This window comes from Dermochelys coriacea, chromosome 5 (genome assembly GCF_009764565.3).
Source record: "Dermochelys coriacea isolate rDerCor1 chromosome 5, rDerCor1.pri.v4, whole genome shotgun sequence".
NCBI lineage: Eukaryota > Metazoa > Chordata > Testudines > Dermochelyidae > Dermochelys > Dermochelys coriacea.
This window is the reverse complement of record NC_050072.1, coordinates 15,281,042-15,308,671: the sequence shown is the minus strand read 5'-3', so window position 1 is coordinate 15,308,671 and position 27,630 is coordinate 15,281,042. Positions and strand designations below refer to the sequence as shown.

General features: G+C 42.6%; 1 protein-coding gene across 3 annotated transcripts in view; it reads left to right on the top strand.

Annotated features, from left to right (window-relative positions):
• SMAD7 (SMAD family member 7) overlaps positions 1-27,362 on the top strand; it is a 40,423-nt gene extending 13,061 nt beyond the window's left edge. For all 3 annotated transcript variants that reach the window (XM_038403363.2, XM_038403361.2, XM_043514716.1), the window contains one exon: positions 25,298-27,362. In XM_038403363.2, the coding sequence (XP_038259291.1) occupies positions 25,298-25,836 (539 nt within the window). In that variant the 3' untranslated portion in view covers positions 25,837-27,362. The remainder of the gene's footprint in view (positions 1-25,297) is intronic.
• Positions 27,363-27,630: the final 268 nt, after the last annotated feature.

The window sequence follows — 27,630 nt, the reverse complement described above, 5'->3', positions numbered from 1 at the left end:
ACAGATGAAAGTTGAGAATTGGGCCAGGACACTGCGGTTAACATTCCTGGGGAGTGGGCAGTGCCATGGCATCTTTAGAGAGTGGGATGTTGCAAGAACGATAATAAAACGGAAGCAATACATTAAAAAATGCTCATCCAGTCCTCCCGAAGAATGCAGAAAGCTGGATCCTTTCTGTCAAGGAGTCTCAGTTTCAGCTACGAAATATATATTTCGTTCTTCTTCAGGAGGCAGAGGGCAATTTCATGGATGAATGGCAGAGGTACCAGAATAGCAGAGCTGAGAGGATGTGGGAGGGTGACCAGTGTGGAACGATGAGGGTAATATACTAAGAGCTTCTACAAGTGTTTCCCCCTTGAAATAACCAATCTGAGCTTCTCTTTCACTTGCTCTGTTTTCTGTTTTTCTTCCTGGCCTAGGCTGTGCTGCAGTGAGCCAGCTTAATGAATGGGGCTCAGTTCAGGGTGGGAGGAAGGTCGGGAGCCTGGAGCCAGGGACTTGATTCTTTTGGCAAGGGAAGAAAAAAAAAAAGGAGCTGAATGTGAAAACTGTAATCCCGTGGGGGTCTTCACAAAGGAACTGGTTCCTCCTGAAATGCACAGAGGTGACCTTTAATTCACTGGTGTTGCCCTTTCATGTTGTATGTGGCACTTTAAAAGGAGCAAGCCTAAGAGTGGGTGGGGGTGAGCTTTGGGAAGGGGGAGGAGGGAACCCTGACTGCACAGCCACACTAAACCGCTGGGACCTAGTTAACTTCGTTTTGAAAAAAATATATTTCTAAAGGTTAAAATCCGAACAGAGAAGCCCATGGAGTCTACATGCGGCTTGGCTCAATTTTAGTGCAATATTGGTTAATCCATTACTCCCAAGGAAAAACACACCAGTCTTCTCTCTCTCTCCCCACTCAGTCACTCTCTTTCTCCCTCTCCTTTTAGTCTCTGTCTCTGGTTTTGTTTTGGGGTTGTTGTTTTTTGGGTTTTTTTTTTGTCTGTTTCCTTTGCTTTCTCTCTCTCCCTCCCAGTTCAGTATTCCTTGCTTAAGAAATCTCCCACCAGACTCAAAGATGTTCTTGTCTGTGCAGTACTGAACTGGATCCTCTTTCTTTTAAACTAAACCAGTTTACAAAAACACAAACAAAAACACACTGTAGCTAAAAAGGAAAAGAATTTCCTTAAATAGCAGGGCCAGGCTGTTTTTCAATTATATCTGACTCTTCTTCAGGAGATGTGTAGTTTGTGATTGTGCTTTAGTTTCTAACAAACAAGCTGCGGTCACATATGTTGGATAGCTCAAGCGTCTGCTCAAAAACAGAAGTCCTCAAAGGGCCTCAGAGCTGCCACTTAATGTGTGAAATATGATGAGCTGGCTTGTGTCCTGGTCATCATTGCTTTTTATTAAGGAGTATTAATAAAATATTAGATCCAATAGGTTACACAGATTGTAGTCCCAAATGGAGGTGTCTTTGATGATATATGCTAATTTTGGACTGGATCTAGAGCCTGAGGAAGTCAATGGGAGTGGTGGTTGTTGTGTTTTTTGGGTTTGGGATCAGGCCCTTGATGCGTGAAAACTCCTCAGGTTGTGCTATTGAGACCTTCCATTGGGCTGTTCTGAAAGGCAGACACATAACACTGTTGTGGCTTAAGACAAGCGTAACCCCTTTTCATTCTGGATTAACGCTTACTTTTGTTTAAGACAGAAGCTGAAGTGACAGGAAGCAACGTAGAGAAAATTGACGGTGCTTTTTATCCCCATTCCCTCACCCTTCACCTCAAAACCTCATCTTATTTTAATGGAACACTTTAATTCAAGTTTGATTCATCTTTACTACAAAAGCTCCAATGTGCAGCTGACTGACATTTCATTATGAAATAGCGGACGGGCCTGGAATGTTTCACTATGACTTTGATCCCTTCTGGTATCTGTGTCAGCCTGGGAGAAGCACCTTTTTTAAATCTAGAACTATTCACAATAGAAGCATGATTATTTGGCTGGATCTACAGTCTTGTCCCATCCCCTCCTGTCCCCCCTGCAAATTAGATGGGAGTAGCAGGGTTCTGAAGGTTTCTCTGGAGAAATCCTGACTGTGTTTTCCCCCTGCCCATCCCTCCTATTCCCTCGAGCACACAGATTATAACTGCCTGTGAAATGCCTTTATTTACGAATTGGCATCCTATTATAATCAGAAATTGAGAAATCTTCCTGTGTAAGTGGGATTGTTTATTTGTCTCTGGGATAAACAATAGCTTTTGATTTTTTTTTTAAAGTCATTTATACTCAGTTTATTTGAGCACATGCACTCTTTCTGTTGTTTTAAATGTCACAATACATTGCAAATTTCCCTTAGCACTGCTGATGAGATTAGCTTGTACTTGTGTATTAAATAGCTTACCTAAAAACTCACTCCCGTGCTCAAAAGGACAAGGTTATCAGGGGTTAATGCTAAGATGACAGCATTGAAGTCTTTGGAGCAAACCAGGCCGCCTGCCAGACTAGGAGCCTTGCAGCCTCACACATCATCTGACCGTGGCAGAATGTAGCCAGCCCAGTGAAGTGGAGAGAGACTGGGACTTGGCAAGGTCTCCATGTAGCTTTTGGCCTCTGACACTCCATTCTAGCTCCTCCTTGTGTTAGACCCTTTCTTCCATAAGCAGGCTGGGCTTTTTAAGGTGGAATTTCAACAAGCAGAGGAAATGGGAACAGAGCTGAGTAGCAACAGTTATGGGGGAATTGTGTGTGTGTGTGTGGGGGGGGGGAATTGTGCATGGCCCTCGTTCATGAATCTGGACTATATGTGCTATCAGTTTCATCTCAGTTAAATTCTATAGGGGTATTCCAAAGGAATCTCCATTTAAAATTGTGCCTTGAAAACGATGAACAATAAAAAAATAAATGAAATGCAGTCACAGTGGGCTTTTCTCAGATGTTTGGGGAAAAACATTCCCGTAGGTCAGACTTCCCTCTTGTTAAGCAAAATCTGTTTAATTTCGGCAAAGGAAAACACATTACTATTGTCTGCCACAGCTATTTCTAATGCATGCAGCTTCAAACTGCAGTTTTATTTTTGCAAGACTATTCTGTGTAAGTGTTTTCACTGCTGCTGGCTAATGATTTTCTGAGCCATTGTTTCTGTTTCTGAACGATTTAGGGAAAAATAAGCACAAAAATGCATTTTAAAGTTTAGTGCCAGTGATGTGAGTGTGTGTTCATCGGTATGTTTGCCTTCGATTAACTCAGAAGGGTATCTACCTGCAAAATAAAATGTACCCCATGAATGTGATGGGAAACCCAATAATTTGGGACTTTTAAAACTAGACAGGATAAAAAGACTAGTAAATGCCCCATAGGGAGCAATCCTTCATTGTCAGGTAGCTGGACTAAAGCTTTTCCATCTATGATTTCTGTGATCCTTTAACAGTTACACTGCAGGAACACATAGCATTAACCACTTGCATTTATCTAATAGTGGGAGATTTAAAAAAAAAAAAAGAGGTGATGTTGCTTCTGTATGTGGATGCTACGAATGCAACCAGTGGGTGATTTTAAATACATGCCATAGAAAGGGGTAGGTGGGGAGAATGTCCAGTGAGTGGCATAATGGTAGATACAGGCTCCCCATCCCTAAATCCCCCTGCATGCTAGCGGACCCCACTCTGTTTGGGTGGGGTCTGAGAAATCCTGACCCACTTCCTGTCCCTTTCTCTGAGCAGAATTGGTGGGTCGCGGTCAAGCTGTGCCATGGTGAAGGAGGTGAGATTTGGCCCCAAGTATAGAAATTTAAGGCCCAGGTTTTCAGACGTGTTCATTGCTTTTGGATGTCTTCATATTTTGGGGGTTCTTACTTGAGACATCCAGGCCTGTTTTCTCAGAGGTGCTGAGCACCTGCTTTCTCCTTTTTATTTCACTTGGAGTTGCAGGGGCTCAGCACTTCTGAACATCAGGCCCAATTTGTATCTCAAGTCGGTCTGTGAAACTGAGGCAGCCAGACTTAGTGGACACTTCGGAAAATGCGCTTGTGGATTCAGTGTTTCAGCCCTAAGGGCTTTCTTCGGGAGTGATCAGTACAGCGAAAAGCATACTTCCTGTATCAGCTGTTCCTGAATAAGACACCTTACCACAGACAATTCCTCCTGACCGTATCCTTTCTGCCGCACGTATTTCAGACATTCACATGTTCGTTCTGTTACACTGAACTGTGCAGCGTGACCTGCTCCTCACAGCCTGTCGCTTGACTATTAACTAAGGTTATCAGCCATCCCTATCAGCTCCACAGCCATTCTGACTCCTGGAGGCTTGGAGAGACACTGATATTGACCTCTCTCTCCCTTTGACCAAATTGGGGGCTGGTCAGTCTTATCTGCTATGTGACAGGGTGGTTTCAAAAGAGCAACGTGGAATTCCTGCTGGTGCCTTCTTGTAGTGACCTCGGAGTGAGCTGCATAAAAGAATACTGTAACGGGCCACTCGGAGGTCACTGCCAGCCGTACCATCTTTCTTAAGCAGGATTGAATAACCCGCGCAGCAGCCTGGCTGCCTGCCTACTGTCACAAAGTAGCTTCCTTTCCAGTTTATTTTGAGCTCTAAGATATTATTAACTCCTAATACACAGTCTGGATTTAGTTGTAACACACAAAGAAAGCAAAGTTCAAGTTTACCTTCTTCACTTTTTACCTAAATATCTTTTGTTTCTCTCCCTGTCTCCCTCCTCTCTGTGAATGGATTGTTTGTCCTGGGCTTGTTTAACATGGAAACTGGGGAATAAGTTATGTCATGGATGCTGTTGAGGAATCATTTAGTGTAAACAAGAATATGGCCCAATCTTGTGTGGTGCTGAGGTCTGTGGGAAAGGAGCATCGACACCTCGCAGGATTTCCGGCCTTTGGCTTTTGATTAGACTTTTTAAATCAATGATGATGTCTTGGGTGTAGTCTTGAATTGTTGTTGGCTGTTGAGTTGTAGGGGATGGCGGAATGACCTCATTACCAAGTAGCCAGGTGTCTCCTCCTGCCACAATAGGCCTGTTTGCAAGAAAATCCAAACAAGGATTTCATTGCAGAGATTCTCCCTCGTTGTCCAGCGGAGGATGGGTTTGTCCACCTGCTCCCTCAACCTCGTAAATCCCAGTGGATCTACAGGATGCCAGGGTCATCGGGGGAAATCTATGGTAAAGTTAATAAACCTGGGGCTGTATTATCTTGTGTAGGTAACTACGACTGGCGTGGGTGATAGCCAGTGATCATCCCACCTACCTTGACTCCAACCTCTTCTCCATGGGGACTCTGGAGAGCACAGAGAGCTCTCCACATGGTCTGAGGAGGGCAGGGAATGGTGCCATAGAGATGCCAGACCGCTTCCCTTCTCTGTTCCCACATGCAGGAGAGAGCTGTGTGAGAAATAGTTCTACATGAGTTTGATCGATCCCAAAGTTTTTAATATCTAGGTTCCCTGGGAACACTGGTTCACATCCTGGCAGGGTTGACTCAGCTCTTCATTCTTCTGAGCTTCATACAGAGAGTTTTGAAGGAGAGTTCCCTGTGGATGAGACCGGAAAGATATGCCACTGTGTCCTTGACCAAAATACATATTCCACCCTGGGGTGGTACTGTGTGACAGTTGGTTGTTGCTTTTGTATCCTAGATGGCCTGCGGTTCAGTGTGATACAGTAAGATGGTAACACTACAGTAATTAATGTTGAAATGGGGAGTCGTCCAGGCAAACAGGCAAAACTCCTGTTTCATTCAGTTTCAGCTCAGAGTGCAGGTCAACTTCTAACAACAAAGGCCCTCAAAGTGAAATGTCCATAAAGAAGCAGAAGACCTCTCCCTCTGGGTGTATCTTGGCTTGGGAGGGAAAGACTGGTGAAGGGAAGCATAATTCATACCTCCGTATACCAGCTTTGGTTGGCCTAGCCTTATGGGTATTTTGCCCAGTGATTAATTTGTGCGAGGACTGAGCCCTGGCATCTCTAGTCTTGGCAGTTCATAGTCCCGGCATCTCTGGGCTTGCCACTTCAGTGATGGAAGTACAAAAATTGCTTGAGTCCCGGCACTTCTTGCACTACAAATTAAGCACTGCTTTTGCCTCAAAGTGCAGGACCCGCCGGAGAACCATTTTCTGCAGAGTTGTTTTGGGTAGGAGTTTAAATATATGATGATAACTTTCACCCTGTTAATTAACAGGAAACATTGGGACAAGACAGGAAATTGCATCATTTTTTATGAGGAGAGTGCCAAGAAAAAAATAGAAAGAAAAGAAAACATAGTTATTAATGAAAGGAAAGAAGAGGGGGAAAGGAAAACAAAAAGAACCTTTTCCCCCACAGTGATCAGAAAGTTCTCGCAGTGCCCGAGTTTCAGAGAGAGGCTTGTTGGAGTACTCTTTTTTTATTTTTATTATGTTGAAAAATATTTTAATAGCAGGGTCACCTTTGCTTGAACGTTAAACTCAGCCTCGTTTCTCAATTTACTGAAGAATCTTTTCATAACTTTTCTCAGCTTCCTTCCCCAAACTGCCAGGTCGAGGAAGCTCTTGGCTTGGAAGCTAATTTTGGTTTGGCTGCTTAGCCCTCAGAATTGGTCCCCACCCAGTGTCATTATCTTGGTTTTAACTTGCAAAAAAAAAAAAAAAGAGGGAGAGAGAGAGAAACTTTATAAGAGTTTGCACAGCCCTTCCTTACCCTTTTAATCTTGCTGCGCAAAAAGCATTGCAGCTTCAGCTTCCTAAATGCTGTGTCCTTAGCATTTGCAGCTTCAAGTCCACTCTGTTTTCCTTATTTTAAATAACATCAAGCCACTCCTCCTTTTTGAAAAGTTCCTTGGGAATCCTCTCTGAGATCTTCCTTGTGCATTAACTAAGACAAAAACAATGAATGCCTTTTAGAGCTGGCTCAGTGGAGCTGACTTCAGCTGTTCGCTTGTTTGTGAAGAATCAGTACAAGTCAGGCCTTCCTTTAAAAACAAAACAAAACGTGGATGATAAGGCGCTGATGATATTCTGGCTTTGATCCTGTAAGTCCTTGGATTGTCATCTTCCAGACACAAGTGTGAATGGAGGCACAGGGTTCAATGCTAGGTATAGTCCTGTACACTGAGTGTTTGTCTCTGTTCCCCCTGCATGCCTGCTTCCTTAACTTGCAAGTGCTCAAGGTGAAAGGGTTGGGATATGGATAGAGAACAGGCACCTCTGAGGAGATAAGGTCTTAAAAGCCATCCTTCCCCATGTTAATTAGGCTCTTAGCTCTGACTTCAGAAGTAATTTGGTTGCCCTGTGCTCTCACTAATGCAGAATTGGGTTCCCTGTGCACTCCCTCTCCTGCTGAACTCTTTTTGTCTTGTTCTTACACACACACACACACACACACACACACACACACACCCCTGCACCTGTGCTATACAGGACCAAGCTCTCCACACATGCATGCAAGGAGTGAGATGCTGGTACTGATGAATGTAAATCGGTTGGGATGACACATCACTGGGTGTGAGGCTGCCATTGTGTCTAATTTTACTAACCTCCCAATTTCATATGCATCAGTAGGACTTTTGGCTAGACTGATATCACTTGCCTTGATTGCACACGCACAAAGCTGCAGCCTAACTAGTTCACTGAGTTATCTTATCGTTATTCAAATAGAGGCTATTACAGGAGACAGCGAGAAGCTCATTTGTCGGCTTCTTCTTCTGTAGTTTTGTTTTCATAACACAATGAGAGCCTCTGGTTGTAATTGTCAATGTGTAAAGCATTGCTGAGAATTCAGCAAGGGTAACTTGTCAAAACACAACACTGACGCCAGAGCAGAGTGATGCAGGCAGGTTGAATGCAGGCTGAAGTGGTTTTACAGGAGAGCTTTGTTCACTTCTTTTTTTTTTTATTTAATCTGATGGCACAATTTTGAAACACCAACTTCAGTTTAATCCCTCGTGGCATCTTCTTTCAATTCAGCCGGTGTATGTGAATATAGTCCTCCATATATGCAATTACTCCTATCAAGCCTATGTAGAAAGCAGCGTGTTAAACACTGTGCGGGAGCTGGGTAGATAGAGATGATTCAGGTATGTCCTCAGGAGCCTTTGTGTCTCCGTGGTTGGTTGATAAATTGCAGGCCCACAGAAAAATAATGCTGATCTTTCCGAGGGTTTTTGCTAATAAAGAGGGAAGGCATATTTTGTCTTAAATTAATACTCCCAAACTGCTCAAATTGCTGAACATTCAAAATATTATATGTATGTACATACGTGTACATAATAAGCAAATATGGGACTAAGAATAGTAATCTTCTTTTGGTGGTAAAGATGTTGTTTGTAGAGTTTTGCTGCCAAAGTAGGTTAAATGAGAGCTAATTTTTAGAAGTGAGCAGTATGTCAGCATTCAATGGAGTAAAATAATCCAGAACCTTTGGTTCTCATCATGCCTTTTTAAGGCAGACCTCCCATCACCAAGGATCTGGTCGGCCCTTACCATCTTTTAAAAGCATACAAAGAAACCTGGTGTTACCAATGGTGTCATAATAAAATGTTAATTAGCTTCTGAAGCAACCTTATTTATGCCTGACAAACCCAGGTGCTGGGGAGGTGGCAAATGTTTCAAACAGTCTTCAGTTTGTAACTGGTAAAGTTGGCTCTGGACCGAATGACTTTAAGTGATGAAACCGATGCCTTTAATGTATAGATACTAAAATTTCAGAGCATTACTGCTGAGGGTGTGAGAGTCTTCCCAGGTTGGATAACATAAGGTGTAGTCTAATGGACAACCCAGTGGTGATTTTTTCTATTTGCATTTTGATGTGTAACCAGGTTTTACATTCCAGGCAGGTATAGTGGTTATCTGCATGTTTCAAGAACACTGATAGGACTGCATTTTGAAGATCTGGAGAACACTAACTAAAATCAGAGCTCCCCAAAAATAAGAGCCCCACACAACCAGAGAGATTTTTGCCCCACTGGTAGGGGACTTAATGCCCATCTGATACTATTCTATTGGATATGAGTGTTTCATTTGTGCAATACCGTGTTGGACAGAGTAAATAAATGCATAAAATCATACTTCAAACAGTTATGCAGGAATTAAATAGCAGAAGTTTTGTTTTGAAAACTAGCTGGGAGCCTGAAGTTTACATCACTAGGCTTGAACTGGTGAATTAATTTTCTTTGTAAACTAGGCTGAGGTTTTAGCTCACGATAAGGAACAAACTTATAAATCTTAATGCAATGCAAAGTGGCCTGTAGTTTTTCTATTCTTTTAAACTGGCTTGCGGTGTAGGTATGGAAAATGTATCCTTTAATGTCACCGGGCTCAATCCTAGAACCATTACTCATGCCTGTAGTGATTACCCAGGTGAGTAAAGATCACTGGCTTGTGTAACTGTTGTGGAATGGGGCCCAAGAACCATAGAGTTACACCCATAATGCCTCCATTCTTTTATAGTGTAGTCAGTGCATTTTGGGGGGAATGGAATGTGCAGTGGGAATGGGGGCTGCGGGGGATGTGGAGGGAGATAGAAAGGAAACACCAATAAAACAATGAAGTGCCAGGGTGTGTAAATGCCCTGGAAGATTGTTGGTTCCTAATTGACTCTGGAAGGCCGGGGATTCAATGTAAGGTACTATAGCTCAGCCGCTTATGATAACTGGATGATAAAAAGGAGACTACCCTTCCCCCCCATCCCTTTTCTTTCTTTATCACAGACAGATAATGTTGAGATGAGTTGGAAGATACAAATTCTGCACTATGGCTTTGCAGCCGGGGACGGGAGATGTAAAGTAACTGGGGTTGGAACAAGTTTATTTTTGTTGTTTCTTTTGTGCACATTGTGGACACAGTCTAAACTATAAAGTCCTGTCAGCACCTGTGTTTCTGTGAGGTGCATGGGTAAGCAAGGTCTCTGCATGGTCTGCTAGATTCAGGTCCCATCTCTCTACCCCAGCGACAGCGGAACCAGGAGACCCAGTTACAATCCTGTTGTCCTCTGACCTAGTTACAGCATGGTTAAAAATTATAAGCTAGGTAGCACCCAACTGTGTCCCCAGAACCAGGCTGAAGTCTTGGAGTGCCTCTGGGTTCAGCCTAGTTGTCGAGACACAGTTAGGTTTTGTCTAAATTGCAACTTTTAATCATGTGGTAACTAGGTCAGGGACAACTGTGCCGTAACTGGGTGCCCTAACTGAATTAGAAATGGAGTTTAAATGGGATTGAGAGCCAGGAACTCCTGAGTTATGACTCAGGTGCTGCCACTGACTCACTGTGTAGCCTAGGGCAAATCACTTAAAGCACTGTCTGGCTCAGTTCCCCCATCTGTAAAATGTGGATCCTAGCACTTGCCCATTTCGCATGAATGTTCGGAGGATTAATTAGTTAATGAATGTAATGCACTGTATAATTGTTAAGTAGTATTAATCCAGAGAGTAAGGTGGGAAGTGGTGGGGTGGGGTGTGGAGGGGACAGATAAGCAGCTTCTTGCTTGTGACTCTAGTCTGAACATTTTGAAATGTGCTTCACTGTTGCTTTTGGCTATTAGCTTTCATTCTTAATCTGGAGTTACCAGGGTTGTATTTGGAGAGTGGGGTGGACAGGAGGACACAGGATGGGATGGTGTGGGTGGAACAGACCACCAGAACTTATTTTGTGGGCCTGAATGCGGTGGATGTGTGTGAGAGAGAGCTTTGCTGCATGCGCTTTGGAATAGAAGTGATTAGATTATGAAGGCAGACAGAAGTAATGATTAACTTTTTCAGTCTGCATGCTGTCTCCAGTCTGGCGCTTGGTGTTGTTTTTCCCCCTAAGTAGGCCCTGGCCCTGAGTCGACAGGGTATTAGGTTGTAAAGAAAGACAGAAAGAATGAAAGCGAGGGGAGGGGTGGGGAAGGGGGGTGATTTTTCCATCAGATCCGGGAATGGAATTTATTGGCTGGAATGCAGTAAATGTTCAAAATGCCATCCCATCTAAACAGTTTTCATAATTGTTATGGAAGGGGTGGGGGGATCAGGGTATGAGGGAATGAAAAGAACTTTTGTTTCTAACTGTATTTTTCCACATCTTATATCCGTATAAGAAACATTTCCCTACTCTCTAGAAAAATAATGTTTTAAGCAAGGGTGGACTTTTTTTTTTTTTTTTTGGTAAATGCCTGTTTTTGGACTTGTAATAACTTTGGGGAGAACTGTAGGTCAGTGTGCTACAGAGAGTGGGTTTTTAAATTTGTTTTCATTATTACAATTCGATTCAGCAATTGTGTGTGTGTGTGTGTGTGTGTGTGTGTATGGAATGCATTTAGGAAAAAACTGTAATACATGTCTGTGTATTAAATATCAATTTGGAAATACTAGGCTCCTCCTACGCATTGATTTTTTTTATTAAGTCCTTTATGAGTCTGTTAACGTGTAACCCACATAGCTACATGTTGTCACTGGAAAGAAAAAAAATGTTCAAAGCTACAACTTTTGCTGAGCCCCTGTCTCTCCTTTCTCCGATGCAATAGGAGATCAAACTTCCTGCAGAATGAGTAGGTAACCAGGCTACAGCGGTGTGACCTGGGTTTTATTGTTGGACTCTTTCTTGGATTTTATTTGATTTTTATTTGCTGGAAAAGGTTTACAGTCTTCATTCTGCAGGTCCTACTCCAGGAAGACTTTCATTCTGGAAGTCCTTAGGCATAAAGTTTGCTTACCCTGGTTTTATGCCAGGCTACCTCCATTGGCTTTGATGGGGTTATTCTTGAATTACATAGGTATGATTGAAAAGGAAGTTAAAACCTATTGACATCAATGGGAATACACGCAGGAGTAAGTATACACAGGGAAATATGTTTTGGCAAGATCAGTTGCAGGCATGGTTCTCTTTGGTGAATGATAGGAAGTCCCCAGTCCCATCTATGCCTGCTCTGTGCTCTTAATAGCTTAGGCTCAAGTAGGGGTTGGAGATAGATAGAAAAAGGATGTGTTTCAGGAGACATGGACTTACCATGCAAATGAGTCACTAACCCAGGGGTCGGCAACCTGCAGCACGCATGCCAAAGCACGCAAGCTGATTTTTAGTGGCACTCTGCTGCCAGCCGGGATCCCGGCCGCTGGCCCCACTCAGCCTGCTGCCGGCCCGGATGGATGGAACTTATCCATGGATAGGATGAGTTGAGCAGCCCAGCGCGCTGCCGATCTGGGGTTCCATCTGCTACCCACGTTGCCGGTCTGGGGTTCCATCCACCGGCCCTTGCCAGCCGGGGTCCTGGCCGCCAGCACCGATCAGCCTGCTGTCAGTCTGGGGTTCCGTCAGGGGGCCCCTGTAAATGTAAAATGTATTCCTGGCATGCAAAACCTTAAATTAATGAAGACTTGGCACGCCGCTTCTCAAAGGTTGCCGACCCCTGTGCTAACCTGTGCTTTCCCCTCTTGGGCCATGGAACTGAGTGACTAGCTTGGCAGTGCAACAGCAGCACTCTCGTGCTGGCTCAGGTTCCCTGCTTGTCAAAGGAAACCACTGAAATCTTGCTGATTCTCCTTAAAACAAGACAACCCCAGGTTGTACATGGTATCTGAAAACCCTGGGGCAGGGGTGAGGGTTTCAGGCTACACAATGTGGGATGGGATCTGTGGGCAGGAAGATTATTGTTCTTACCAGAATAAAATCACCTGTCCAAAATGAATTTTGAAGGATTTATAGTGAATTACGTGAAAAGACACCACATGGGAGCAGTGTAAATGCACAATTTGAGGGACGTGGAGAGGGGAGAGAGAGGGGTTGACTTATGTGGGAGAAACTGAAAGATCTTGTGTGGAGAAGCAGAGACTAAGAGAGATGAGGCCGGAAATGAGAGAACCGGTCTTCAGAATAACTTGGGAGTGTTTTGTTATTGCAGTCCAAGATTAAGCTCTGCTACTTACTCAAGCCAGGTCTACCCTAGGAGTACTTTGCTTGGACAGCAAAACTGGAATATTGTACCAGCAAAGCGCTTCTAGCCCTGGTCTACACTGGGGAGGATATCAATCTAAGTTACGCAACTTCAGCTATGTGAATAAGGTAGCAGAAGTTGACGTACATAGATTTACTCACCACGGTGTCTTCACTACAGTGAGTCGACTGCTGCCGCTCCCCCGTTGACTCTGCCTGCATCTCTCGCAGCGGACGTGATAAATCGACCCCCCCCCCCGATGGATCGTTGTCCACCGATCTGGCGGGTAGTGTAGACATACCCTTAGTGTGTATGCAGCTTATACCAGCAAAACTGAGCTTTTCCAGGCTTATTCTAGTGCCCTTCCCCCTGCCCCCATCCCTAGAAGCCGTCACAGGACACACCTCATCACACCACTGACCAACATAGCAATGCCAGCAAAAAGACAGTGGCCCTAAGTCAAGTCTCCTTTTCTTGCATGAGGCTCCTTATAGTGCAAGGTACCCACTCACTGTGAGAAAGGGTGGCAGAATCTGGTGCTACATATACATTATTTATTTATTTATTTATTTATTTATTTTATTTATATATATATATATATATAAATAAATATCCTGAAGTTGATAAGTGTGTCACTTTACAAAGATATGGATCAAATAGTTTGGAGCAAGAGCACTTCATGGAAAGTTGAACCAATGACACTGGAGAAAAGCGAGCGTGTCATTTATACTATTTCTTTGACGGTATGAAATAAGAAAATTTGCTACAGCTAAAATAGTTTTTGCTGCATGGGTTTCCCATTCAGATGTAGCAGAATGTTACTAACAGGACCTTGGTGTGTGCATCCCCTCTAGCCCTTATTGTTTGTCCGCTCAGCTAGTCAACAGTGTGACATAAAAGCCTATGCAGTGGTGGTTTTCAACTTTTTTTTCATTTGTGGACCCCTTTGGGAATTTAGACGTAGTCTGCAAGCCCCCAGCCGTCCGCGGATCACAGTTTGAAAACCACTGCGATACAGGACAGAAGCAAAGTATATGGTAGGAGCTTCTTTTCTGTTGTCTGAAATCCTATTATTTATTTTTTAAAGCCTTTATTAAAGGAGTTTTCTCTCTCACCACCACTGACAGCCCCCTCCACATTTGTTTTTCTAATCCAAACACAGGGTTCATTCCTGTTTGGGGGCGGGGGGGAGTAAGATTCCCACCTTTGCTTCCCTCTGGAGTTAAAGTAAAACATTTGGAAAGAAAAAGTTTCCTGCATCTTTAGGGGTTAGAAAAAAAGAGACAAGTAAAGAAAGTTCTTGAAATTCAAACTTCAGAAATAATTAGGCTGACGGTATATACTAAACAACAGCAAAGAGGCCCATTTACTGTAAATATTATGAATGGATTTGGCTGACTCCAGGATCCCCACCCTTCCTCTAAGGCTTTTCTCTGAGTTAAGTCGAAATTCGGCCTTCAGACAGCACAGTACTCTATAATTTACATGGCTGATGAGGCCCAAAGCCTGGGACAGAGGAAGCTGGAGTCAGCTGGCTCCTTTCTAACCACTGGAGACAGGCAGACAGGCATTTTTGGTGGGTGTGTGTTTTTCTTCTAGCTCCAAACACACTCTTACAAGGACTGGTGGCTGCTGCCTTGCTGACTTTTAAAGAAAATTTAACTGGGCATAAAAGAGTTCTTCTCTTCTTGGGTAATTTTTAGCACTAGTAATTGATTAATCATCATCATCAGACAGTAGCAAAGACTAGTTGTACATTTATGAATCAAATTTTTTGTTTGGCAGAGTGAGAGAACCCTGCAGATTTCAGTTTCAGTTCTGCTCTTGTCTCGTCTTGTCCCCTGCCCCTTCCCTCCCCTCTCTTTAATTTGTATATTTAAAAAGTAGATTAAAAGGCTGGCATTGAGAATGTAGGGCAGCGTTTGCCCCATAATGTGTGTGTTCGGTTTTTTTTAATCATCCTACATTTTTCGGGCTTTAATTTCCTGTGTTGAAGACACACTTCTGGGGCCCAGTTCCGCTGTTGAAGTCGGTAGCATTCAAAGAGAGCTAGCCCATGTGGTGACACTGTTACAGTTCAGGATGTCTCAGTGTTTCCAGTCTGAGTGTCTGCTGTCTGGGGCCTTTAGCTAAAACTTTGAGGAACTCAATGACCTCAGCCCTAGGAGCTCACATGAACCTTTTGGGGTTTGTTTGTGTGTTTGTTTGTGTGTTTGTTTGTATCAGTGTCCACCCAGCCCCACACTTGAATTAACCCATTGAGTTTTTGGATTTGAATGAAAGCCAAAGACTCAAAGAGGGAAACTCAGCCTAAACCACTATGTTTGAGGGTGAAACGCTGGGGGACACCACAGAGTTTCAGATACCTTCCACCCATAATCATATCTCAGAAGTCACAAATCACACTGGCTCCTACCACAACGTGGTTGAGGCTTCACCAATAAGGTTTGCCAGCCTTGGTGACCATTAGAACAGCCTGTGGGCAAGTTTCAGGTTTGCATCTTCTAAATCAGGCAAATTTCACTTAGTTTTGTTGTGGAAGTTTTGCACAGACCTGGTAATGATTAACCAGGGCATGAACCAGGATCACAGCTCTGATCTGAGAAGTTAGTCTCCAGATCTGCACTTGGTGCCTGACCCCTTACTCCATAATGGCTTGACCCAAAATCTTAATCTGGACATCATCATTAAACTTTAAAAGTTCAGAGCTGAATCTAGACTTAACAGCTTGGCCCCATCTCTAGAAACAAACTGTCATAAAAGCTTCACATCCTGAGGGCAAAATCCTATAGTCCTTCCTAAGACAAAACTCTGACTGAAATCAAATGGGAGTTTTGCTTGAGTAGGAATTTCAGGCTTAGTGTTTTAATAGGAGAACAAAAGTTTTTTACACACTAAAAGATTTTAAGTTTAAAAAAAAACGCATAGATTGGGGCGGAGGGGGGAGGGGAGGGGATTTCCATTTTATTTTCCCTGAGTGTGAAAGGGAGCAGAGAGAGATTTGTCTGGGCAGATGGGCATCTTGTTAAATAAGAAAAAATTCCTGAGGTTCTTAAGCTTGCAGAGTTACTGTATATGCTGAGTAATAAGAGCTGCCTAATTAGACACCGACACACATTTACGGTCTAGCCTGTCAATCCGCGGATTAAGAACTCCATAAGTACTTATTGACACGATAGACTGTAAAGGCTCCTAAAGAGATGTTATGGTCTATCGTGTCATTTCAGGGTACATTGTTCAATAAAGTGTATTAAATTTGGCACACATTTCATATAAAATCCAGCCACGGTATCATGGAGAGGGGAAGGAATAAAAGCACCTGAAGCCTTGAAAATCTAGAAGGGCTTCAAGGAAAACTTTAGGGTCACATATCGATTGTTAAAAAACTAAGAAATCTAAATATTGTGAAAAATTGTTCTATAACTGGAAATATAATAAAAAATTTAATGCAAACAGCCAGGTGGAAAGAGCCAACTAAGGTCAGTTTAAAATTTGATCACAAACAAATTCAAACTGCTAATTTCTGGCAGGAGATATTATTACAAAAAATCTTACAATTTTAAAATAAATTCAGGCAATCAAATAGAGGGAGTAGGGAGAAAAGAGAGCGTGTCCTCTGCGAGACTCACTGTTTTCTTCAGAAGTGAATTGACTAGCGAGAAACGTTACCCTTGTCAAAATAATAATTAAAAAATAGGTATTTTCCCACCATCTTTGTGAACTTTGCATGGTAACAAAAATGAGGCCTTAAAATCTAAAGACAGAATTTCCACTCAGAGAGAGTATACATTTTCTATTTCATTCCTGTGTATGAGGAAATATATCAACTTTGTGTCCAAACAAAGAGAGGTTACCTCTGTTTCCCTGCAAACAAAATATGTTAAGAAAAATAAACTATTAGATTTGTTTGCATTGCCTAGAGTGCCCAGGAGCCTAGCACTGGCAAGTCCTGATTCCTGAACTGAAGAGTTTAAAGTCAAACTCAGGCGTGGGGAAGGAAATAGCATTCTCCACATTTTACACTGAGGCACATAAAGAATAAATGACTTGCACAAGGTCACACAGGAAGTCTGTGTCAGAGCTGGGAACCGAACTTAACTTTTCTGAATCCAAACCTAGTTACTTACCCAAAGAAAAAGGATTGTGTGTGGTTATGTCTGCACAGCCAGCCTCTGAGCCTGGATCCACAGGCATGGGTTTGCAGAGTTTGTGCTACTGGGCTTATAATAGTTGTGTGGACAGTGCTTTAAGGTTGTAGCTTGGGCACTAAAGCTTAGGGTGCGGGGAGGGGGTGGGCTTCAGACTCTGAGCTCCAGCCTGAGAAGCAGTGTCCACACAGCTATTTTTAAGGCTGTAGCACAAGAACAAGTCTGTTGACCTGAGCTCAGAGGCTCGCTGCCACAGCTGTAGACAATGTTTTAGCCCTTGTTGAGAGCACAGATGCAATTTTCTTATTAGGGTACAATAAGGTTTAGCTATATATGGGCGGGATTACAATCCCCAGAAATTAAAAAAAAAAAAAAAAAGCAAATACTAGTATACTTTAGTCAAAACAAAAATTCAAAATCCTATTTTTCAACAAAACCCCCAAATTTGGAGAAAAATGTAAATGAAAGCTCTTCGTTTTTCTTGTTTTTTTAAGGGGGGAAACTCTTCAGATTTCCCCATCAGTTCTAAAAATCAGTGATAACATTTTATGTCCGTCCTCCCGTTTAGAATCCTGGGAAAACCCAACACAAGCATGTTATTGATCTTAGAACGACGTTCTAGTGCAGCAGTGCCCAAACTACGGGCAGTTGGGGTCATCATCAGTGGCTGGGGTCACAGCAATCCCAAATATCTTTAGGCCCCACTTGCATTGATAGTATGCAGAAGACACCATTCTGTAGAGAAAAATGGTGTCCTCCGTACAGCATGAACTCACATGTATGGTGCATATGTGAAGTCAGGCTGTGTGGAGGATGTCCTGTCTGGGATTAGTGGAAGCAATAAATCAGAAAATGGGGTCATGCAGGGAAAAAGTTTGGGAAACACTATTCTAGTGTTTAATTCTTTCTATGAAGGTTGGGCATTGTCTTGATTTAAGACTCCCACTTGCATCTTCACACCAATCTCCTTGGGTTTCAACAGCTTTTAATTTCTCTTGACTGTCATTCCTGATTTTCTTTTCAGATCTTTTGGCTTTCCTCTCTAGATCCAATACCTTCACGGAAAGTGAGTTGAATTCCCCCTTCCAAAAGTTCAAATTGAACTTTTATAAACCTTGTATACTACTAAGGCCCATATGCCACAAAGATATTTAGGCCCCTAACTTATGGAAATTAGGAGCCTAAATACCTTTGTCGAGGCCTATGGATATTCTCAAGCATAGCTTTTATAGTGGTGGCTAAAGAAGCCATGGATTTGGGTATGTGCAAGAACAGACAACAGGGATTGTGAGGGGGAATACAAGGAGGTAAAAAACTTTGTAAATTTTAGCTTGGCTTTGTGTCCCAGGTTTGGCTGAGGCAATGTATTTGTCTAGGGTTGTCTCCCCCATTCCTTTTGCTTGCATTTAAGGGACATGTTAACAGCAGGGAAAAACTGAAAGCCTCTCCTCTGAAAGTTCAGAAATAAGCAACGTGTAAATCTGTTCTGGTGTAAAGTTGAAGAACGTTTTTTAAAACACAAATCTTTATGGAACATTATTGAAGTCTCACAGTGGCTAATAACGTGTGTACGGTTTTTAGAAAATACAGTATCAGTATTAGTTGTGGTTAATCAGGGATTGAGAGCTGGACTGGATGTCCTCAGGGTTAGCTTCTGTTCTCAACTCTGCCATTGAAATTCATCAGGCAGCCTTAGGTAACTCAGAGTCCTACATTTTCAAGAGTGACCACTTGCATTTAGTTGTGAGTATCTTTTCTTTGGGAACCTCAGCACAAAATCAGTGGCCACTGTTGAAGAATGTGGCCCTAATTATTCTGTGCCTTGGTTTCCCCATCTGTAAAGATGGGACATGCTTGGGGAGATCCTAGGCTGAAAGCTGCTATGTAAAAGCTAGTAATAATGATTAATATACATAAGGGTAGGGAGTAAGCGCCTCTGGGAAGAGACTGTGTTTTGTACTCTCTTGCCCTGGATCCTGATTGGGCCCCTGGGCACGCTGTGATACAGATCATAGTAATCAGTGACAGCAAAAAATTGAATAATGGCAGGTTTCAGAGTAGCAGCCGTGTTAGTCTGTATTCGCAAAAAGAAAAGGAGGACTTGTGGTACCTTAGAGACTAACAAATTTGTTAGTCTCTAAGGTGCCACAAGTCCTCCTTTTCTTTTTGCGAATACAGACTAACACGGCTGCTACTCTGAAACCTGTCATTATGCAAGGCACTGAATTTAGCTGTGTAGAGTGGAAATCTGTCTAAATTTTAGTCTCTAAGGTGCCACAAGTATTCCTTTTCTTTTTGCAAAAAATTGAAGGGTACTTAATACCGAAATAATAATGTTGTGTTTCCATTATTAATTATTGGATTATGGTAGCATCCACAATGTGCTGGGAGCTCCCCTGACATTCAAGAAGGGATGTTCCCAGCTCTGAGGAGCTTGCAATCTAGAGCTTTTAACTCTGAACAAGGACCCCAAAGTATATCTCAGCCATTGTGTATGGCACCACTCAAATGGAGCTAACTCTGGTAATCAGTTGATGCACAAAGGGGGAGGGGGAAAGTTAATTGGTTCAGTCATGTAACAATATTTGCCAAGTATGTAATAGGTGAAAGGCCTGGTTCTAGTTTCTAACAGGTTGTGGGAAGAGGGGAGTGTTTGGATACCAGGGCTTTGGTTTGGCCCATCATAGAGCTGGGGCCAGAGTTTCAAAAGAACTCAGCTCCCAGCCTACTGAACTTTCTTGTGAAAATTGGCTACTTATTTTGATGCTTCGGGGGAATCGAAGCTGAGACCTTTTCATACCTGGCCCTTACGGGCCATTTGGGAGGTTCAGATCTAAGGTTTTGTCAGGGCCATCTATATGAGGCTACATGGTCTAGCAGATAGAACTCTGGACTGTGGGTCACAGCAGATCTGGATTCTGTTTATGTATGGCCTGGAGCAAATCTGTGCCTCTGTTTCCTCATCTGTAATAATGGAGATAATTATACTTACCTAGCTTTTGAGATCTTTAGCTGATAAGTGCCCAGTATTATAGATTGCAGGCACTTTGGGGAAGGGACCATCTCTTCATTATATCTTTGTACAGCACCTTCCACAGTGGGGCCCCTGAGCACTGCCACAATGCAAAGAATAAATGAAGCTTTCTGTAAAAAACTTTGGTGAGTTTCTCCACATAATCTGCTCTTTTTTCCCCCTCCCCTTCGCACTCGTTTGTTGGCCACACCACCCAAAGGACATACCTAGGTTTCTAACAAGAAACACAACCTTTTAGCAGCAGTCCCAAGAGAGTTTGGGGAAGGGACGAAAAATCTGCCCACAGCTACATACAGCGTAATTGTGAAAGAGCATCTTTGGTGATTTGGTAACTTGCCCAGCAGCAAGGACTCATCCTGTTTATCTGAGCACTACCTATCTATTCTCATAGCTTCAGGGATAGACATCCCGTCAACAGCGTAGTCTCTCAAACGGAAGACACTTTGACATGTTTATACTGTGTTTTGGCACTAACTCATTTAAAAAAAAAATCCTGATTACCGAAACTTGTCCTTGAGGTCTGGTCACCCCATGTCATTGAAAAGCCTAGTGGTATTCATTCATGAACTTCCAGTCTTCTATAAAGGGCTGTTCATTCATAGCCAGGGCAGCTCTTTTTTTATGTGCTGGCAATTAAATAACTCTTTGTAAGTGGCAATGAGCTACTTGTTAAGTGGTCTTCACTAATGCAAGTGCAAACATGAGGTGAAATAACCCTTTTTTTCCCACCTCCTCCTGAAAGGGACGATTTTTTATGTTAAAGAAAATAAAAACGTAAAAGGAATTTCAGTGAGATTCAGTATGTTCAATTCTTGTTGTTCCAGAATCTCCTTAATTAGAGTAAAACACAAATTGTGAGCTCCATGTATCTGGCAAGTTAAGGTTTGGGGTTTTTTACAACATGGCTTTGCTTTCCTGACTCTTTTAAAAAAAAAAAAAAATTTAAAATCTTTTTTTTTTAAAAAAAGCATATACACACAAAAATAATAATTTTTTTAAAAAAGTGCTCTGAAGTGTGTATTAGGCTGGATTCTCACCTCTGTTACACCAGTATAAATCTGGAGTGAAATCCATGGGATCTAATTCTGATCTAACATGGTTTTACAACAGAATTAATTTCAGTGATCAGAATCTGCTCTTCAAGTTACTTTCAGATTTGCACAAATTCCGTGAACTGTTCTGTGATTACCCTAATCTACTGTCTTCACTCAGGTGAAATTCTTGCAGCCTGGGTAGGGATGGTAGGATCTGGCCCTTAAGGCACACCACAAGGTGTTGTTGTAAAAAGAAGAGCAGGATCTAGGGAGTCTGTGGAAAGAGAACTGTACATCCTGTCTGTGCAATGAGATTTAGCTTTAAGGGCTGTGCAGAGGGGAGGGAGAGAGAGAGACACACACAGCCTGCAATTTATCTGGGCTAGGCAATTAACATAATCTGAAAACTTCTTTCACTGACGTCTGTCTGAAAATTGCTGGGTGGACTGGCGGGCTGGGAAGATGAAAGGGAAGAATGCAGGCTGAGGGATTTTCTTTCACGCAATAGGGTGTAAGGGCCTTCTACCCAGATACGTTTCCTGGTTCTTTTTACTCCTCCCGCGCAATTTCCTGTTCCCCCCTTTAATTTTTTCTTCGAGGGGAGCGACTGCTTTTCCTGTCTCTTCACACAGGACAGTAGTCAAGTGTGACTTTCACAGACTCATTACCCCCTTCCCCCAAGTGCATAGGCTGAGGTAGTTGCAGAAGGTTAGGGTAAAGGTAATTTGATACCAGGCTCAGTTCTTCCCAACCCCACTACGACCTCCTCTTCCCCCGCCCCTTCTCTCACTCAGCTCTTTTCCCCCCTGCTTGCTACTTATTTGGTGCCAGGTTTCAGTGGATGGAGTTGTATGAAACAAAGTATTGTGAGGCACCAAAGGGGGGAGGTTGAAAGACCCATTGGGGCACACCTAAAAGTAGGCAGAGTGAAGCCTGCAGACTTGCAAGGCTGTTTCCCTTTTACATAGCCCCATAAGTGCATTGCACCAACAGTGTCAGCCCTCCCCCAATCATGTTTTTGGTGAGTTAGGTTGACAACAACTTACCTTTCTAGTTTCCAAACGTGCAGTTGGGCCCATTTTTAGTAGCTGCTTCCAGCAACTGGAGAAATATTTTCCTCGCTGGCATAGAAGTGAGGAAATTAAAAGTGTGTGGCTGGATTTATTTTTTTAAAAGCACAGTATTGTACTCTAAACAGAATCCAAAGACTTGAAAATGCCTCTGTTGGGGAAACAGGCATATTAATAGTCAGTAAAAATCAGAGAGAATACAATTGCACGGGCTAATTTAGCCACTATACTCTCTTTCTGTCATTCTTTCTTCAGTATTTTATTGTGCTATATGAAGGTGCTATGCAGGTTTATTGGGAAGAACTATCAGGCATTGTATCGCTAGCAGTGGAATGGGTTTAGGAGATGTAGTTTTAAGAGAATAAATAAGGAAGTGGTATTTATTCCTCATAACGCAAGAACTAGGGGTCACCAAATGAAATTCATAGGCAGCAGGTTTAAAACAAACCAAAAGAAATATTTCTTCATACAATGCACAGTCAACCTGTGGAACTCTTTGCCAGAGGATGTTGTGAAGTCCAAGGTTGTAAGAGAGTTCAAAAAAGAATTAGATAAATTCATGGAGGATAGGTCCATCAATGTCTCAGTCAGGGTGGGCAGGGATGGTGTCCCTAGCCTCTGTTTGCCAGAAGCCGGGAATGGGTGACAGGGGGTGGATCAGTTGATGATTACCTGTTCTGTTCATTCCCTCTGGGGCACCTGGCATTGGCCACTGTGGGAAGACAGGATACTGGGCTAGATGGACCTTTGGTCAGGCCCAGTATGGCCATTCTTATGTTGTATGTAAGAGATCTTTACCTGCTCATTTGTGTGTGTGTAGATTTATTTTGGGAAAGTAATATTACTTTCTAACTTTCAGCTCTGAATTTGGTTTTTGTTTGTTTTTGTTTAAATAAAATATTAGAGATTAATAGGTCCCAGATCTTAACATATCTATAAAAGCTGGAAAGATATTAGCGAAGCAGCACAGAGCTGATGGACATAGCTAGTGCTGTTATGAGAGTCATAAGATACCTCCCATTGCCCCTTCCTTTTCGGTCCTCTCATCCCATCTCAACTCCAGTAGCAACAACTGTGGCTTAGCTGCTAACAGGAGGGATAGATGCAATTGAAAGAGGAGGGAAGGGCTAAAAAAACGGACTTTTTTTTTCTTTTTTGTTAACAAATGCAAGACTTCCGGTCTCCACCCTGTCACCACAAACCACAGTCTAACTGCAGTTCAGTCAGATTTATAGTTCATCTGACGTCTGAATCGTAGCATTTATTACCAGGATTCCAGCTATAGGCGTAAATAGGTTCTGTAAATTATAGCAGATGATCTGTTGTGCCCTCCATTCCTGTTGAGCAATGTTTAACTTGCCTTTTATGGCTCCCCTTTTGGGGGGAAAAATTATATATGAACAAAGCTTGTCTAGGCTTACAGCCTTTGAAAGCAAAGTGATCTATGGAGTGTGTCAGGCTGTGGGTACCGTAGCCCTCATCCTGGCTTACCCACACTTCACATAGAAAAAAATCTCTGCGGCTGGTGAGCAGCTCCAGTATTATGTTATCCACATTGATTTACTGTTGCTTAAATTGATTAGCTGCAACGAGGGTTTGAGGGTGGGGAAGAAATCAATTACTATAGGTACAGTGTCATCAGTTTTCATATTCCAGAGCATTTCACAGGGTATGTCTTCACTGCAGAGTTAACACAGGTAATAGGCAGTGGGATCTGAGCACTCCGGGTAGCCTGGCCTAGATGCCTGCAGTGTCATCCCCGAGTTACCGTGTCCTCACTGGTGCTGCCCTCACCGGCATGTCTCGCTAGGACATCTGGGGGAACATCCCATGCTTCTCTGTGCCGCAGTTAATCGAGACGCTCTGTGATTCTTTCCCAGTGAACTGTGGGAGAACTTGTCTGACCTTCTGAGCTCATGGGGGGAATTGTGGGAAGGCATTGGAGGACTATCAGCACTTGAGTGGTTTAGCCTGTGTCCTCACTGCAAAGTGGGTGAGTTATCAGCCCAAGTGAAAGCCTTATTCTAGCATTAGCCGGAGTAGTATAAGGTACCACTGCACTTCGGTGAGAGATTTTTGTGTGTGTGGATGGAACGAGGGGGGGGGGGGGATTGGGGCAGCACCTTAGTAAGAGTCTGGGATAGCTGCAGTGAAGACAGCCCCATGGACATCAACTAACAACTGCTTAAAACATCCCTGAATATTCGAATATTCTCACTCTTGTTTTAGAGCTGAGGAAACTGAGGCAGAAAAGACCAGCTACTAGCAAGGCTGCAGAGGACATGGGAATTGGAGCACAGATTAGAATTGCAAGAGTTAATTGGCTCCCATCCCTGTACTTAAACCACTAAGTCAGGCCTCTCTTTCCACAGGCCTGTCTACACACAAAAGTTGTGCCACTTTAAACTATATCAACATAGTTGAAGAGATACAGTCCACTCATGTAGATGCAGTAACACTGATATAAAGGGACTTAATACCAATGTAGTTTATTCCTGTTCAGAAAGTAGAATAAGGTATATCAGTGTAAGGAACCTTCATAGTGTTATAACTGTGTCCAATTTCTACTGTTATAACTGTTTCAGTAAAAAATTTCACCAAAAATAGTCATATTGGTTCAAAATCTGGGTGTTGCTCTCTCTTGATCTCTTTTTATGGTCAAAAGGCCAATTTCTCAACTGCACAAAGTGCCTAAATCCCTTTGAAAAATCTGCCCCAAAGAGACTGAGAGTAGAGCCGGGAGTCAGGTTCTGTTCCTGGCTTTCTCAAAAGCTCACTGTGTGACTTTGAGGCAAAATCATTTAGGATAAAATTTTCAAAAGCACCTGAGTGACTTAGGAGCCCTAATAGTCCTATGGCATAGGATCCTAAGGCAAAATCCTCAAAGGTATTTAGGTGCCTCACTTCCCTGGTGCCCTAAATAGCTCTGAGAATCTGGGCCTACATCCTTTTGACAATGGGACTTAGGCTCTGGTCTTGCCTAGGGATAACTATGATAATCACAGGTCTTTGAAATGTACTGTCAGAATTATGGGAAGAGGGTGATCTTTAAGAGCTCAAGATTTATAAGGTTATGTTATTTATCTCTGTTGTAATAAATCTCTCTTATTTTCCCCTTTTTCTCTCTGTAGATTCCCAAGTTCTTCAGGGGCCGGGGGATCGGTCACACTGGTGCGTGGTGGCATACTGGGAAGAGAAAACACGTGTGGGCCGGCTGTATTCTGTCCAAGAGCCCTCCCTGGATATCTTCTATGATCTACCTCAGGGGAACGGCTTCTGCCTCGGACAGCTCAATTCAGACAACAAAAGCCAGCTGGTGCAGAAAGTCCGCAGCAAAATTGGCTATGGCATCCAGCTGACTAAGGAAGTGGACGGCGTGTGGGTATACAACCGCAGTAGTTACCCTATCTTTATCAAGTCGGCCACACTGGACAACCCCGACTCCAGGACGTTGCTGGTTCACAAAGTTTTCCCAGGATTTTCCATCAAGGCTTTTGACTATGAGAAGGCATACAGCTTACAGAGACCTAATGACCATGAGTTCATGCAGCAGCCATGGACTGGATTTACTGTTCAGATCAGCTTTGTGAAAGGCTGGGGCCAGTGCTACACAAGACAGTTTATCAGCAGTTGCCCATGCTGGTTGGAGGTTATTTTTAATAACCGATGACTTGAGACAGAGTGGACTCATGACATTATAACTACTTTGCTGCTAATATTTCCTTCTGAGTGCTTGCTTTTCATGCAACTTTTTTTTGTTTGTTTGTTTGTTTGTTTTTTGTGTTTTGTGTTTTTTTTTTTTCCCCCTCCCCTGTTTTGAGAAATAGCTTATGGAAAGATTTTTGCCTTGGTATTTTGATAAATATATATATTTTTTAATGTGTGAATGACCAATAACTCAGAAGGGGGAAGAGAAGATATGGGAGGGGATTACATAAAATAATCATTTAATGCCACTGAAATTGTTACCCTCAGCGATTGGTGGAATTCAGTCACATGCTGTTTGTTACAGCTCCCTCATGAAAAGGGTTTATACATGTTTTTGACACACCAGAGGTCTTCTGCTGCCAGATGTCTCGTCGTCCCCCTTGTCATGCAGAGTGCTCGCGCACACAGGGCCATCTTGCTGTAGCTTCTGCCTCTAGCAGTGGCACATTCCCGCCATTTGTCAAAGTGCAGCACCTTCACTCCTGTGATGGTAAACCAAGTTCCCCCCCAGTGGCGACCACCCTGCATTGTCCCTGACACAGAACAAATGTATGTGCCGGTGCACCCAGGAGGCATCAGGAGCCAATGCAGCAAAGTGAAACTCTATCGTTCAGTTCCTTGCTCCTCTTTGTTTGTTTTTTTTTTTCATCTTTTTTCATGTATGCTTGTTGCTTTATTTAAAGATCACGTCTTGTCACTGTTATACCAACAGTCCATGGGGGAAGCATGGGTTTTGGAAGATGCATGCCCACACTTTGAGTGCTTTTATTGTTTTATTGATACTATGAGGAAAAAACCATGCATGGCCCATGCTTTTCAATTTGAGCTGAGATGCAACCTTGGTGAGAAAACAGAAGCCTACAAAAAGCAAGCAAACAAACAACAAAAAAACTGGGGGAAAAATGTATTCATGATCTTTGGTCCATCATAACCTGCCTTGATCAGGTTAGAGCGATACCAGTCGTATCCAGAAATGCAGTCGCTCTTTCATTTCTTCTTGAATTCATACACTAGTATGATACTTTTACACTGTTCTTAGCTCAATGAGCATGTTTAGACCTTAACATAAGCTATTTTTCTAAATATAAAGGTTTAAATGAACAAGAGAAGCATTCTCATTGGAACTTTAGCATTGTAGTGCTTTGGAAATAAAACAAAAGAAAATGGAAAAAAAAGGACTCCTTAAAAAAAAAAAAACCTTGAGATTTATTAAAGAAAAAATGTATTTTATGTTATATATAAATATATTATTACTTGTAAATATAAAGACGTTTTATAAGCATCATTATTTATGTATTGTGCAATGTGTATAAACGAGAAAAATAAGAAAGATGCACTTTGCTTTAATATAAATGCAAATAACAAATGCCAAATTTAAAAAAAAACACGAGATTGGTGTTTTTTTCTATGGGTGTTATCATCCAGATGAATGTTTTTTCTAAAGGAGTTTATGTTCCATTAAAAAATAAAAATGTACACTTGAGCTGACATTGTGCAGAGTGACTCTTTTATGGGTGGGGGTGGGCTAGATGGGGGGGAAGCCTACCTGGAGCTGGGTCTAAGTACCCAACTATGGGATCTAGCAGACATTGCTATTTAACTAAGGGAGACGACTCTCACAATATGGGCGCTGCTCAAGTAGTCAGGTTTCAGAAGGAGGGTCAGCAGTTGGTTGGAACTCAGGAGATGTGACGTCAATTCCTGGCTCATCTGAAAACTTTGTGTGTGATTTTGGACAAATCACTTAATCCGACCT